This window comes from Convolutriloba macropyga, chromosome 6 (assembly GCF_964194025.1).
Source record: "Convolutriloba macropyga chromosome 6, txConMacr16.3, whole genome shotgun sequence".
In the NCBI taxonomy this organism is placed as follows: Eukaryota; Metazoa; Xenacoelomorpha; order Acoela; family Convolutidae; genus Convolutriloba; species Convolutriloba macropyga.
The window spans coordinates 47166682-47182947 of NC_134473.1; the positions used below are offsets into that span (position 1 = coordinate 47166682).

The 16266-nt window shown below is 33.7% G+C and overlaps 2 protein-coding genes across 6 annotated transcripts in view; one reads left to right on the forward strand and one right to left on the reverse strand.

Moving 5' to 3' along the window:
- Nucleotides 1-16266, forward strand: part of LOC142341716 (gamma-aminobutyric acid receptor-associated protein) — a 335133-nt gene that overhangs the window by 62515 nt on the left and 256352 nt on the right. The gene's annotated exons all lie outside the window — the stretch shown is intronic.
- Nucleotides 1-16266, reverse strand: part of LOC142341712 (uncharacterized) — a 58823-nt gene that overhangs the window by 14824 nt on the left and 27733 nt on the right. For all 5 annotated transcript variants that reach the window (XM_075392873.1, XM_075392874.1, XM_075392872.1 and 2 more), the window contains exons 18-24: nucleotides 15787-15916; nucleotides 14866-14990; nucleotides 13837-14041; nucleotides 11299-11492; nucleotides 8856-9045; nucleotides 8224-8456; nucleotides 7823-7913 (exon numbers count right to left, since the gene is read on the reverse strand). In XM_075392873.1, coding sequence (XP_075248988.1) covers nucleotides 7823-7913; nucleotides 8224-8456; nucleotides 8856-9045; nucleotides 11299-11492; nucleotides 13837-14041; nucleotides 14866-14990; nucleotides 15787-15916 — 1168 coding nt within the window. The remainder of the gene's footprint in view (nucleotides 1-7822; nucleotides 7914-8223; nucleotides 8457-8855; nucleotides 9046-11298; nucleotides 11493-13836; nucleotides 14042-14865; nucleotides 14991-15786; nucleotides 15917-16266) is intronic.

Genomic DNA, 16266 nt, shown 5'->3' on the forward strand with positions numbered 1-16266 from the left:
TTATACCATTATGGGGGGCTATAATTTCATGGGGGGCTATAATGGGAAAGACCCGAATCTTGCTAAAAAAAGCATTTTGTGAACATCTTTCGGAAGAGAAGGAGAGAGAACAATAATCTCATAAAAACCATTTTGAAACAAGAGCACTAAAACCAACCAGCAGTTTTCCACACACAAAGCACCAAGCATAGCCTCGCATATACTTTGTCAAGGCTGGGTTTGGAATCTTGCGACACTTAGACAAGTAGCTTCGCCAAACATTAATCAACTCATTTGGAACATCAGAGCAATCTCGAAATTTGTACTTGTAGCTGCACAAAAAATCACCGAGCACAGGACTCGAACACGGGCCTTTGAGTTCTGAATAGTTTGGCAACATGTCAATGCCGTCTAAATCACAAGTTGTCTCAAAAGCAAAAATGGGCGTTTTGGATTGCCCAACTGTTGGTTTCATATCATTGAAACCTGAATCGCTGCGATCAATGAGCCAGTTCTTAGAGCGATTTTTGATGCAGTTGCTGAAATTAACGGGAGTATTGAAAGTTGTTTCTTTTGAAAACGAAAAACTGCTCGGTTTATTAGCATCAGCACTTAGAAGTTCGTGAGCAGTTTTGAAATCATGCGAATCGCCAAAAACTACAGAGTTGTTTGCTTGTAGGGCATTGTCAGAAAGCACACTGGCCTTCGAAAATCTCGGAACTAAAGTTTCATCTTCGTAGCTTTCAACGTCAACTTTCTGTTCAACAAATTTTTGGAGGATACCTGAAGCACTGTCAATTTTAAAAGCTTCAAATTCTTTCAGCGTAATCGCATTGTTTTCAAGGGAGACACTATCATCATTGTTGTTTGCGGAAGTTAAAGAAGATTTTGCTATTTTTTTGGCTGCATCATCTTCATGAACCAAAGATTTCAAGTGATGACATTTCTCCACATTTGTGGTTGTTTCAGCAACTGTTTTTAACATATGAGGTCCTTCCTCGAGGCCAGAAGCTTTGCTTGCCTTCTTTTCTGGTTTCATTATATCTTCATAAACGCGATCGGTCAAGCTTGATTTGCTACCTATCGATTCGACGTGATTTTGGTTGCTCGAGCACGATCTCAGGTCCTCACTTGATTTTGTTCTTCTTTGTTTCTTTTCGGAGCTCCTGCGTTTGCTCTTTTTGTGCTTCTTATATTTTGATCGAGCACTTTCTGTGCTATCTGTTTGATTAACTAGGCTGCCAGCAACCGAATCTAAGTTTTCTGACGCAACACAAGGCACGGTATATGCACGCTTTTGAAGATCTCTTGTAACCTCTGTTGTCAATGTCGAATCATTACAATACGGCACCTTTAAATCTTGCGAGCTTTTCAGTTCAACGCGTTTCGATGCTTCCTCTGACTTTAGAAATTCGAGGTAGAAGTTGCTGATCATATTTTCAACTTTCTCATTTTCCTCCAACTTTTTCCCAGTTTTCGACTTCTTCACTTTTGATGGCCTTCGATCAATTTTATCTGTTGATATACTTTCACGGAAAGAACCTGCATCATCTCGTGGCGTATTTTGAACAATGTTGTCATGTTTGTTCACCGCTTCACAAACATCAATTGCTTTCTGTTCAATTTCGCTCATATTTGGGCTATGTGAGTTGCTGAGACAATTTTTCTCAGAGAATATGCGCTTAGCTGATGAGCTAATTCTCTCTAATTCGATTAAATTTCTGCCAGTTTCAAAGAAATTATCAGAATTTTCTTCGCATCTTGAAGAACTTATATTTTCATAGGCATCATTATTGCTTGAATTTAATTTCAAACTTAGTTTCGACTTCTGGTTGATGAAATCTTCACATGTTTCCGTCTGACTAATTTCACAAAAATTGCTTCCGCTTTCAGAATTTTGTTTCTTTTCACGTTTTGCTTGTCTTTTCAGTTCACGTTGCTCTTTTCTCAATTTCTTTTCACGTCTTCGTTTCTTCCGAGCAACAAAATGTAACCATTTTGCAAAAACTTTCGCAGCTAGCTCAAATTCACGCCGAGTATTGAAATCAGAAATAAAGCGAACTTTGTCTTTGTTTTCCTCATTTTTTGGCAGAATTTGGCTTTCAATTTTATTTTTGCTCGCATTTTGTTTTTGAAGCGAACTATGACCTTCTTTTGTCAACGATCTCTTCAGTGAAGTTAAACTTGCTTCCTTTTCGCCCAAGATTTTGGGCCTAACATGGCTAAACCTGGCAACTTTTGGGCGTGCTGATTGATTTTCCAAAGGATCGATTTCAGAATTAAGAGAATTGGTAGTGAATTCAAGTGGATCTGATATGGCAAAAACCTTCTTCCTAACCATTAGGACGACAAATTACAGCAAGGTGATTGGGAAAAATACTTTGTTTTACGGAATGGACAGTTACCGACTTCGTTTTGTTGTTCTTTGTTGTCGTTGTCGTTGTTGTTGATCGTAGGTTCATCAGGTTAAAATGAGACAATAAACGCACGTTATTGTTTGAGTGGGCACGTGAGAAAAACCAGAGATAAAAGATTATTTTTCTCAACAATTAACTAACAAAACAATGACAAACCGACCTGCCGCTTGTCGCTGGTATGCAGTTTTTCTTGCGAATGATTTACGCACATTAATCTTAGGACCAGAGCTGAGACGGGAGCTGTTTTTTTACTATCATATGCTACCATCTATAAAAATTATTTTTACATATTTTCAATCTATTAATAGCTTGATACCAAAAAGAATTCTGGGATCTACTCTGCGAAAAAAAACTGGTTAAGGCGAAATGGAACCGATCCTTTTATCATAATGAAATTATAATTTTATAATAGTGTTGCGGCAAAAAATAGATTCAACCTATGATTAGATTCAAATAGATTATTTGAAAGCAATTCAGTTAAACTGATCAGATTAAAGAAATGATGCTGATTATCTAGGATATTTTTTCCTTGAGAACATTTATAACATTAGATCATCTCAGCCGCAAATAATTTGAAATCAGCAACATGACATGAAATCAGAAACAGAAAGCTGGCTTAGACGGGTAAAACAACGGCTTCAATAATATAGGAAACAAAAGTGCGTTTGTTCCGACCCCCCTCATCCACTTTTTTTATTAAAATGTCTACCAAATGAGGAAGAGATGGAAAACTTCCAAAAGTTTACATACAGTGCAACGAAAAACTACGTGAAAAAAAATAAAGTTGGATTAAAGGGCCGATGAGATTTGCCAATAATGAAAGTAGCAGACAATACAAACAAAAATCAAATAGTAACAAACATTGTTTTCGATCAAAACTCGTTGTCTATATTTAAAAAAACACAACCACAAAATGAATATAGAACCAGATAAAACTCAATTTAACAAACTAACTTGTACTATATCATATAAAATATGCGACCCGTCAATAATGAGACTCGATAACAGGACAAATAAAAGCTAAATGCGCAAAATTCAAGAGAACATTTCAATTTTTGAAAACAACCAATTTCAAATTGATTGAAACAAAAACGCATCAACTCGGCTCCCTACGAACATTAATTTCTACTCAAAGGATGCAATTAACGCATGTCATCATCCGTATTATGTCAAACATCTACAAGAAAAACGTCAAGCAAGAAAAAAACATCAAATAAAATTGACAAGAAAGCGGTGTTTCAACCGTTAAAACATAAGCTAATCATTGAAAACATTAAATGTCTTTAACTGCACTTTTTTCCAAGGACAATTGGGAAATTTCATTAGTGTGACAATGTGGCAAGAAAACAAAAAAGGCCAACTGGACCCCTACAAAAGTTTAATAATGTGACACGGAAAAACAAAAACTCAGAAATGGTCAAATACCCAAAAATCACACATTTCTTATGAAAATGCATAGTACCGAATCCAAGAAATCATTAGTTGAAAATGAAACTACTTGAAAATCGGATGAAGAGAAAGTGGATGCGACCTTGATTCACTAGAAAAAAATGCGGTGTCAATACAGAGACCAAACTACAAAAATGACGGAAACAAGATAAAGGCGACAAATCTGACAAATCCACTGATTTTTCAAAGCATTTTTTTTTAAATTCAAACGAATTTTAACTTTTCAACTTGAAAGAAAAATAGATTAAAGTACAGCCGCTAAGAAAACCAGTTGGGCTTGTTATTAATGAGATTAAAACATAAGACAACAAAAAACGACACATGCAGAACTCAAAACTTAACAAAACATTTATCGAAACCACACTGAAGCTATTAAAATTATACGGCACTGAAAACCATAAAACATTGTAAATCGACAAAACGGGTTTGAAGTTTTTGCTTTGATTTCCTTTGATTTTGACTGTTTCTTCTCTGTAAAAGGTCTTTGTGAAAAAGACAAAAAGAACCACAAAATTTGAACAGTAACAAACACTCACAAACTCGTATGAAAACAAAATTTTAAGCTCTAAATACGTGGCAAAAAATGTAATTAACACCACAAAATTTGATGCGGGCAACAGGAAGTTGATGAGCCTTGTCAAAAATCAGGCTAATTTAGTTGCTGACGACGGTGAGAACGTAAATTGGAAATTTCAAAAGCTTTTTCTTAAAAAATAGCAATTAAATTAAAAAGTAGTTAAATCCTTTTAGCAATAGACTCATTAAATCCTGCCGTATGACAACAAACACAACAACAATTAGTGGCAAAAACAAAAAGTTCGTATAAATTTTGTAAGAGAACGATTTTGCAGCCGATAAAATATTTAACTATTCAATAAAATCTTCAAAAAGATTCTTTTGAGCCTTTTTTCAATGCCAAATGGAACTTTCTCTAACTTAAAAATATGAAAAAGGAACAAATACCAACCTCAAATATAACGAAATGTGCAAAAAACACAAAACTTTTATTAAATTTTGTAGTAAGGAAGCCAAGAAACCATTGGTTAAATATGAAACCAACGTAAAGAGTGTCTTTTATTTAACTTTGCAGACGTTATGCCTTTTTTGTATTTAGATTAAGCTACACATTGACAAAAAAGATGAAAAAAATGAGCAAACTTCAAAATTTAACTGACGTTAAAAGAAAAGACATACAAAGTCATAAGAGGCGTTATTGGAGCCTTTTTTGATTTAAAAAACTGTTATTCGAAAAAATTAGCAAAAAAATTAAACAAAAGACTCGGATTAAACCAATCTGCAAGCCTCCTCTACGCCTAACAGCAAAATCAATAACATTGCTGTTAACAATTTTAACAAGCTTTAGCAAAATTGACAAAATTTTAGTCAAGAATTACGGAAAATGTGAAAAAACAACGGAATTCTGTCTAATTGTCACAACAAGTTAAGCGTCGATAATTTCCTGTAAAAAAGAATACCAAAGAATATTTTCAATTCCATATTCTACGCTGCAGGGCTTTCTACGCTGGACCAGTCTCAGTTTTCAACGATGAAATATCGATCGGCCAAAATTGACAGAACAATAAGACCCATTTGAGCATATAGTCGTCCCAAACGTGGGTCGTAACAAACATCCAGAAAATATGTGATTTCTTAAGGGCAAGCGACTTGCTGTGAAGTGACTGTGTGCTTTTTGATTTCCACAATTTAAGAACTCAATCAAGATGTACAAATTAATTAATTAAGCCAATGGCGTCCGTTTATTTTTTAATGGAACTAAAAGTGGGAATAGCTACTTTGAAATGACTAGCTATAACAAAAATAGGGCGTGCGCGATATTAACAGCGTAAAACTTTTTAAAAAAAACATTTTATTATTAAATCAATCTGTTTACTCAAGACAATCAGGTTAACGACAGACAATAATTTGGATTATAAAAGAAAATTCGAAACAATAGTTTCAATTTCACGTCTATGACGTCCATTTTTTGTCAATTCGCCGTTTCAGCAAAGAGAAAAAATACGTATTCTCTTTGCAGATACAACCATCTGGAACTGAAATATCCTATTGAACCGGTTTCAAATCTCCCCACTTAAATAGGGTGAGATCAAACTCTTGATGTTGAAAACCTAAGCTGCTTGTTCCCTCTAATTGGGGGACCAGAACAATATTTTTTGAACTGGATCACATGAGCGCAAAACTACAGCAGACAACTAGAAACTTGATCGCCAAAGCTTCAAAAAACATTGAAAAAACAAATCAGAAAGTTTAATTTGGATAAGTTATGCTGGCGAAAACTCTTGAATTAAAATTACAACTGACCAGTAGTTTTGCTGATCTATAGCCAAAAAATTGATTGTACGAAAACATTTGATTTCCACCACTGATAAAGGAAGCCTATGCCGCTAAAACTTAAAATTCATTAATTTAATTTCGAAAAGTTCGACAAAATTTTTATGAATAATTTTGGATGACAGTTTTTATATTTAAAGCTTTAAATTTTTTTAGAGAAACAGAATATTGTTTATTCTGGACCGTAAGCAAGAACTTTTGACAGCTTTTTCGAATGATACTGAGTTATTGTAGTAAACTTACATTTATTAGGCGCATGGAGATAACATCATACATTTTATTTAAATCGCTTCAACAAAGAGACGTACTTCATCGAATTTTCAACAAAACTAATTGGACTTGAAGTTTAAAGCACTAATTCACTTTATGCACTCAATAAACAAACAATATTCCTAGCTCAGGTCTAGATGTTAACATCCACAGCCTTTGACCTTGCCTCACGGGTCAATGCAATGCTTCAGGCGCCCGCGGGACTTGATATCAATCTATCACAACTGGAGATGAGATGTCTAACCAAACATGGTTTGTTTTTGGATTAACTTGATTCCAGATCATATTTATGTTTATATTTAGAGCCTATCTTAAAAGATGGAAATTTTGCTGAAAGCATTACTGACCAATAAGCCAATCAGAAAACAGTATTTAATTTTTCTCAACTGCCATTTTCTCGTAGCACTCTATATAACACCACTTTATAAATGGCATAAATGTCATTTCTGCGATTTAATATTGAAAAAAAATTTAAAAACAAAATAAATATATTGGAAACTAAAAGGAAAACTTAAGTCGCGAAGCTAATGTTTTCAAGTGCCAGTCTACAGAACTTCCAGATAGCCTCATTTTATACTAACTCATCTGACTAAAGGTTCGTTTTTGCGATATTTATAGCACCAATTATAGTAGTAACTCTGTCCAATATAAATCACTAGAAAATAAAGTTAAAATTACTTATTAAAAGATCTTAATTGGCTCTCATACTACATTCAGCATATATATATATATATATATATATATATATATATATATATATATATATATATATAACAATCAAAATAATTCAAAATAGAGCTGTTAGACTGTGAAGAGGAAAAAGAAGTCAAAAATAATGATATGCTTTGCCGTGACGATGAAAGCTTCAGCAGAAATCTTTTATCAGCCGCTATCAGTATCTGTCATAAATAGATGGCATGATCATGAGTTATCTGCAATTTCAAAGCATTTATGACGATCATTTCTGATATGAAGTTGATCGTTTGAATAGCTCAGAACATACATTCAATCATGACTGTTACTCTTTCACGAACGCTTCGCTAATCCATCTTTAAATTGGTCTGCGTAAAAACGCATGTTGATTGGGGTTGTGTATTCATAAAACGGGAAACAATTTATAATTAATATTATATATGGTCATGGCGTGATTGTTATCATTTGAATAATCAAATGATGAGCGGCTTTTTAAAATTACTACCAGTATATATATTTTATGACTGAGATATTTGTAGCACCAGAATTGCATGACAATAAGATAATAAATATGACAATGGCACACGCGGAATGAAAAGGATAAAAAAGGGAGGGATCTATGATGGTGGTAGGTAGACTATGGGGGGATCTATGATAGTACTAACCTCGAGGTCCTTTATCTTCTTCCTCTGTTGGTTCTGGCCACTTTCCAAGTCCTGGATCTTGCTGTTCAAGTTCTGGATCTCAAACTCTCTCCTGAACACAAAATAGCACATAACTCACATTTATGCACTTTAAACTTTGGATTTAAGGAATGATTGGATGATTTGAAGTGATGAGAATGCTCTGATTAACCACGACTTTTTAATGAGACATCTAAATGAGAAATTGAAACGGGTACTCTAAAACGATTGCGTTTCAAAATTATTGGCTTTGTACGCTTCTGCTGCAAATAGCATTTCTAAAATCCGAAAATGAACTTTATAAAAATATATAAATTCAAAAAATTAAGTTCGAGAGCGGTGGAATTAATGATTGGGATAATTGAGTACTTGGGATGACTCACTTCCTGACTTGGTCCTCCAGTTCGTGTTTGCTCCTGTCTAGTTCATCAATGGCCTCCTGTGCCATCTTCAGGTCTCCCTCCAGCTTCCTTCTCACCTTCTCAAGGTCACTCCTCGCCTTCTTCTCCCTCTCCAGGTTGTCCTCTGTCTCCTCCAATTGACCCTCCAGCTTAACCTTGACCTTGTGCAGGTGGTTGACCTTGTCTTCCTCAGACTGGAGGTCTTCTAGAGTTTTCTAGAACATATACAAATTGGTATAATATGTGAAAGTTGAAATGAATAGTAAATAATAAAAGCAAGCAAATAGTCTTATAATTGGGACAGAACTATTCCAATCTCTTATAATCAGTTGAACTTTTTGGTTGAAGTTTCTTGGTAGCATGCTTATTACGTTTTCAAGGTTTGGAAACGCCATGTCTTATAACCAGAAAAGGGGTGGCTTAAACTAAATGCTAAACAAATCTCAATATTAGTCTGCATAAAAAACCACGAGTGTTCCAGTCTTGGAAATTGTGATGCAGGAATCTAACCATAGCTCGTTTGCTTAATAGGGTTTTTTTTAAAAAACAGTGCCTGTGTTATTAGCCTCTATCAGTGACAGACAAATTCGTCAAAGCAATCATTGATGTTATACCTGGTGCTGGTTCTCGAGGTCTTTCTTGGCATGTTGCAGTTTGCTCATGGCCTGTTCCTGCTGCATCTTCTCATCCTTGAGTTGGTTGATGGAGTGGTCCTTGCTCTTTCCCTCATCACTGCTCTTGTGCAGTCTCTGTTCGAACTGGGAGATGTCAGTCTTCAGGTCTGCAACCTCACCCTCCAGTTTTCTACAATTCATTCACAATTATCACAAATTGCTCCGATAAAAGGCATGGCTTCAAGAACTATGTGTCCACTTGATGATATCTCGGATGTTTCTATCTATTTGTAAAAATATTTCAGTCGACAAAATTTTATCCACTTGGGAATGACTTTTTTTCTATTAGAGTTAATTAATAGCTAAAGGTTTTTAAAAAGGCTAAATTTATTTAATGATTGGTTTCTGGATATGATACTTGGCAGGCCAAAATTCAGAATAAAAGTTATTAAGATTCAGCGCTGAAAAAATAATTTAGTGCAGTCCGGGTAGTTAACTTCGAATTCGTGGGCATAATGATCAGTTTTATTATGTTCAAATACTGTTCAATCTAGTGACCAAAGCCTATTATAAGCTGAGATTGAAATATGAAATTGCTCCCTGCTTATTGGGCGAGATCAATTTTCGTCAGGAATTTTCCACACTCATTCCGTGAAATTGAAAGAAAAAGTTGAAAATAACAAAAAGTAATTACTCTCAGCTTAAGCACCTTGGGATAAGATCCTTGCTTTAATTTTAATAGTATACGCGTGAGACAAGGAAGCAAAATCTTGAACATAATTCCACAAGCACATCACATTCACTCTTCTGAAAATTTTGATAAAAAAACTTAAACCTTTGCAGATCATTTGACATTTTTATGTGCCAAGATGGATGCCCAAAAATAGTTTAAAAAATTTAGAGGACAAGATAGATCCCATTGATGAGAAAAATCCAAAAAGTTATTTTTTTCTGTTATCAAAATCAACGTTCAATTCTATTGAAAAAATGAAAAAATCAAAATTTCTATATTCATGAAATCGCACGGTATGCAATACTTTTGCATCGCTTTACAGATTCCACATTATAAAAAAAACGGGAGGATAAAACCAAAATCTTACAAAGCAAATTTAAAAACCGTTGTTTGATTCCGAAGCGCCCAAACACAAAATATTTAATCGATTTGATATATCAAAGTGATAAGCCGCGTTTTAATGCACCTAAAACAAGATTGAGTTAATTTTCTTTTGCATTTGTTAGCATTAAAAACCAGGTTACCTATCTTAGCTCAACCTAGAAACAACAAATGAGGTAAAAAATTAATTGAAACGTAGAAAAAAAACCTTCCTACCCGAAACAAGACTCCATCTTGATTAAATGAATTCCTGTCAAGGATGAACAAAACTTTCCATCATTTCATTTTGCAGTTTCACCAATTTTTTAATTGACAACTTTTAACAACTTTTTGTCGCCAATTTTTATCCTTCAAACTCCTGGTTATTGAAATAACTGAAAATGGATTGAAAATAAGCTATTACAAAATTTAAAGAAAAGTCTATCAATATGCAGATTCCTGTTTTGCTGCATTTTTACCAAGTTGTAATCAAATAAAACAATAATTAAAAAGTTTGAATTAACGTCTTAAAATCTTCAAATACTTGTGAAAAAGCAATCGGAAAAAAACAAAGACTTCTGAATAGCTGTACATTAGTTGACTTTTGAATAGCTGCAGGTGCACAGTATTTCTTTAAAAAAATAATAAATTAAAAGTAAAAAAACAATGTTATTAAGATCAATATCAGTTCTTTCTTTCGCTTTTTGTAGCAAACATTAAAGCCGAATGATAAAAATATGGCCACTTTTTTATCAAAACAATTAAATGAAAAAAAAATCCTTAGTTTCTGAAAAGTTTTTCTTAAACAGAAAAAGGCGTTTTCAAACTATCCCAGACAAGATAAAGATTTTTGAAACAGACAGCTGATAATTCATCATCAAATTGGTCATATCCAGGTCTGATTTGTTTTCTTGTTGAACAAAAAAAATGCTATGTAACCAAACGTAGTTAGAGATTTCAAATAGTCGAAACTGCAGCTCGTCAATGAGGAGTTCTTTCCTATATAACATTAGATTGTGAAAGCAGTTGAATTAGAAAATCTTAACAAGATTGTACATGGAAAGAAAGTTTCAATCCTTATCTTATACCTTGTTAACTACAATTATATTCGTTTGTAAAAAACCACAAAGATAATACTTATTTTCAAACTTTTGCTTCGACGGCTATTAAAAATTCGAAAAGTTATATTGAAGCAGTTTTTAGTCACTGTTTTGATCAACCCATAAAATATAATTGTATATATTTCGGTCAATTTATTCAAGAGGGAATTATTTTGTCTGCTTTGTTGTATTCAAAATTCGTTTGAAAAGAAATGCATTTTAAAGTTGTTTACTACCAAAGTATACTAACCGTTTCTGGTTGGTCAAGTCGGCATTGGTGTTCTCTTCGTCCTCCAATCGCTCCTGGAGATCCTTGACCTGGTTGTCTAAGTCTGCTTTCTGCTTATTGAGTTTGTCTCCCTTGTCTTGCTCCTCAGACAACTTCTCTTCAGTCTGTTCAAGCTTCACTGTCAGGTCAGCCTTCTCTTGGCTCAGTTTGTTCAGCTGAAGTTGGAAAAAGTTCACATTGCCTTCAATCATTGCGTTCCGTTTAAGTGATCAATTAGAATAATATTTAGAAGAAACGAACATAATTCACGAGCATAACATACTGACACTAGCTAATTAGTAACTAATTAACATAAGATACCGCAAGAAATGTATTTTACTAGAAAAATTTTGTCTTTTAGTTTCCATGGCAAACGAATGAACTTTAAAATTGGGTTTGGGTATTTTTGCGTCATTGTGCATCAAAAATTTCCAAATAAGAAGAAACTTGACCAAACCATATGAAAAAGTTTGTTTAAAAATTAGGGGTTTGAAATTGCACAGTTTGACAATTAATAGGAATAATATTGTTATTCAAGAAAAATATCTAAGAAAATAAAATTCAGAAAGAACGTTTAAATATTAGAAGCATGGAAAAGATAACAAAATAAATTAATAATTTTGGTAAAATCTTGTAAAATAATCCTGAAAAAACAAAACGTAAAATGTTATTTTTCTCACTTTTCAGTGTTTTCGGTTGATTATACTTCGAGTCATAAATCAAAATTTTCGAAGTTTTCATGAATGCATTTAAATTATATTAGGTGTAATGGTTTAAAACTCGTTTCTACTTCATAATGTGCATAAACTACAGCACCTATAATAATAAAATTTGATGTGTTTATGACTTGCAGTTTGATTGTTTTGACTGTTCGATTAGTGAAACGCTTCAATTCAGTTTAAATAATTAGAAAAACGTCTCATTCAAAAACATTGGATGAAAAAATTGGAACTCAAAGATCGGCAGCAAAATATAATAAAAACTTTGACCGGATATCAATTTTTCTCGTGGAAGGAACTTATAGAAAAAAGAACAAATTTTCGGCTCCATATATTCAATGTAATTATACTAGCACACCAAATGAGAGAGCAATCGTTTATACTATTAGTTGACAGAATAAATGCTTGAACCGAAGATTCTTACTCCTTCGAAAAGTTCTTACTTCAAATCATTAACTTGCCAGATATTAATTTTATTAGTGCCTCAAAAAACTTAAACCAAAATAAAAACCAAATTTTGACTCTGTTTTGTTGTTAGAGTAGTAAAGTAAGCCAATGTTCTTACACGAAACATTGATTTGTCAGAACAAGTTTGGACAGCAGCAGTTCCGTTGTTTTGTAAACAACTGAAATCTCTTTTAAATTTAAAACTTGTAAATTTTAAATATCACCATGAGAACTAAGTCATCACTAAGACATCATGAGAACTATAAGTCATCAACGTAAACTGGGTACCAAGACCATCAAATAATAATAATAAGTTAAAATAGGCTTATAAACTGCAAGGGCCATCTTAATGTAAAATTTTTTTAGATTTTCAAAATTACTATTTTTTTATTAAAAAAATTAGATAGAAATTCAGATTAATGTCTCCATTTTGGTCTCTGAAAATTTTTTATCAATCCGATATAGGAAGAAGAAGAAAATGAGTAACAAAAGACAATAAAAGGATTATTTAATTATGCCGCATATTTGCTCTCAAAAAGATATCAGTTTGAATGTTTATTGCCGTCCAACCTATGAGTCACTGATTTTTTGTTGTCGAGAACTGTAACTCGAAAATTTGGAAGAAACAAAGTATCGAGAAAAAAAACAATTTTTGCCAAAGGAAGCGTTTTGTCTATACTAGCACAATTTTCCAGCAGAGATTTCTGGTTCAAGGAAAGGATATATTTTTCTACATACTGCATTTCTGCAAAGAACTTAAATAATTGTCAGAAAAAATTCTCACAAAAAACTAAAACAAAAATCCGATTTATGCGCGTTTAACGAAAATGAACTGTTAGGGTAATCAATTTGCTCTTGACTTTGATATAGTACTATTGATATAGAACTTATAAAAAAAACTTGAACTTAGAATTTTTTATACTGATTGTTCCAGTTCACTTTTGCATTACAAAATTGAAGCGTCAAACAATTCATTTTTAAAATGTCCTATCATTGAACGAAAAAATTACTGGGCACAGAAACGTCTCTAAGAAGCCAAATCATTAGCATATTTCAATGAAAATTAAAAAAAAACATTTTGGAAGAAATTCAAGAGCCTACTGTTGTTCCTAACTACTAAACATCGTAGTTTTTTAATTTCTAAAAGCTTATAACAACATTTTTTGCTTACCGAAATAAATAAAAATAAGTTTTGGTCTTGACAGTCATAATACTGCCGGTTACAATCACTCAAAAACATTGGCAGCTTATATCTGACAATGTGTATGACCCAGTTTTTTTTCTTAGTGCTTAGCATGGTATTCTAAAAAATTTCAACATTTAGTAGAAAAAAATTGAAAAGAGATGAACTAACTTTCTCTTCGAATTCCTTGTTAGCCTTCTCCATGTTTTCGAATTTCTCTTGCAGTTGTTTAGCCTCCTCTTCCTTCTGCTTCATCTCCTCATCTGCCTTGGCGAGAGAGAGGAGGGGTTTGACCTTGGAGTACATCTTGAACCAGAGCCAGTTTCGGAGCTGCAGGTATTTCCTCACGTTTCGCTGGATCACCATCAGGCCAATTCTGAACACAACACAATTCTTTTTAAAAGAATCTTTGAAAATTTCCGGGTAAACCAAAAGTTGTTATCCTAGAACTTTCCTCTTATGGATCCTTAATGTCATAGACGAAAAAAAGTTGTACGAAATTGTTAGGGTTACAACTTTCCCATAAAGGAAAGTTCTATGGTTACAACTTTATCATAAAGGAAAGTTCTATGATTACAGCTTTATCCTAATAGGAAAGTTCTACGATTCCCTAGTTGAGAGGTCGACTTTATGAAAAGTCTTACAAAGTCGACCTGGGGAGTATTTCCCTACCTTAAATACACGGTCGACCTCCTAGTAATGGTCGACCTAAACTGAATATAATCAAACGTTTTGTTAATTTTGAAGGCAAAATTCAGAAATTTATGCGATGCTAAATTTGCAACATTTCTCAGTGAGATTATTGTACCACCAAATCGTAAAATTGGTCCCATAAACCTAAAAATTTTGCTAATTCTGAAGTTATCAATCAGCAATTTACAGAAGGAGTAATACAGTTTGTTGTTGAACAATATGCAGACCTTCATTTCACGCGGTTTGGTTGAAAAGAGGAGACAAGTGCAATCTATCGTTGCGAAAAGATATTGAAATATAATGAAAAAAATTTTTGCAAATATGGAAAAATTTTTGCAAATATAGAGCATTCTTTACTACAAAAATCGTCCAAACGCTTTACACCCTTTCAGACGCCACAAAGTACAAGTTGGATGGCTTTTGAGTATAATACAAAGCGCGGAAATGGGTGGTGCAATGGGTGGATATGGGGTGGTGTAAGGGGGGGGGGGGTGGGTGTTTAGATACCTCTGGTCGAGCATCTTCTTGAACTTCTTCCTCATTGCATTGCCCCTGATGTAGCATTGGAAGCTAGTGATGATGGTGGACACCTTCTCATCTCGCAACTCTTCCATGTTACCCAACACACCAGCCTACAATACACACAAATCACTTCATACTAAAACACTCACGTGCACATTTTAAAATGCCGAAAGTCTGCAGTGCCTGAAGTTAAAATGCCACAAGTTGCTACTTAGCCAGAAGTTGACTTCCGTTGACTTGTCATTTTGAAACGTGTGCGTTTCGTGTTTTAAGCATGGTTACGTGACTCTACAGAATTCACTTCGAAATTCGGACTTAATATCTCGAACCACTTCGCGGTTCTCGATAATCGCCAGAAGTTCTCAGTGACTTCAAGCAGAGACACTTAACCATTACTTCATATCAGTTCACATAAAGTATTGATCCTTACTTCATGTAAAAGAAACAGAAACACATCAAACTAATGCACCAATTCAAACCCGCGCAGAATACATCGACAAAATAATCGATTCAAAGGAGATTACATAGTGTAAAAATAGATTTTCTTCTTAACTTTTTTCTCAACGAAAATCCATTTAAATGCACTTTTTCTCAAATATACAACGGATTGTTGGCATTCGACCAGAATGGTTGTAGACACAACCCAAATAAGCAGAAATCATGAACGAATGGTATGAGATGCTGTAGCCTTTATATAGCGCTCATTGCAAATCAAAAAATTATATCAAGATCTTGCTTTCAAACCATGTGCATGCGTGTTTACAGCTTTTAACATTTTGTCAAAGGAATATCAATTGTCAAAGGAATATCTATAATTTCAAAAAACTACAAGTAGAATAAGATTTTTAATGGTATATTTTGTTTTATGGGTATGAGAGATATGATGGACGAGATGACTGTGTTTACCTTGAAGAAGAGTTTGGTGTGGCCAAATCGGTAGAGGTTCTTGTCTAAGTCGATCTTGTCAATAATGACCTTGGATCCGTCTTTGGCTTCCATCTCATCCGAGACATCGGCTGCAGCCAAGATCTTGTACCTGTCGCAAGAAGAGAATATTTAAGACAATATATTTAAGAGAATATATGTTAAGACATTATGAAAAATTGAAAAAACTATTACAGTAATAAGAGACGATAAATTCTGCGACATAAATGCATCTAGTTACACATTTGTTACACGCACAGATCTACTGTCAAACTACATATCACAACAAAATGCTGATGAACAAAACAATTCATATCTATTGGACAGTTGACCTCAAAGAAATAGCCACTAAGTGCTAATCAGATCCCAATATTCAATTTCATCTGGAATTTTCTGTGCACATTTAACGGTGAATTTTTCAATCTGAAAACATGAACTGTGAAATATGGGAAAAGAGGAGAT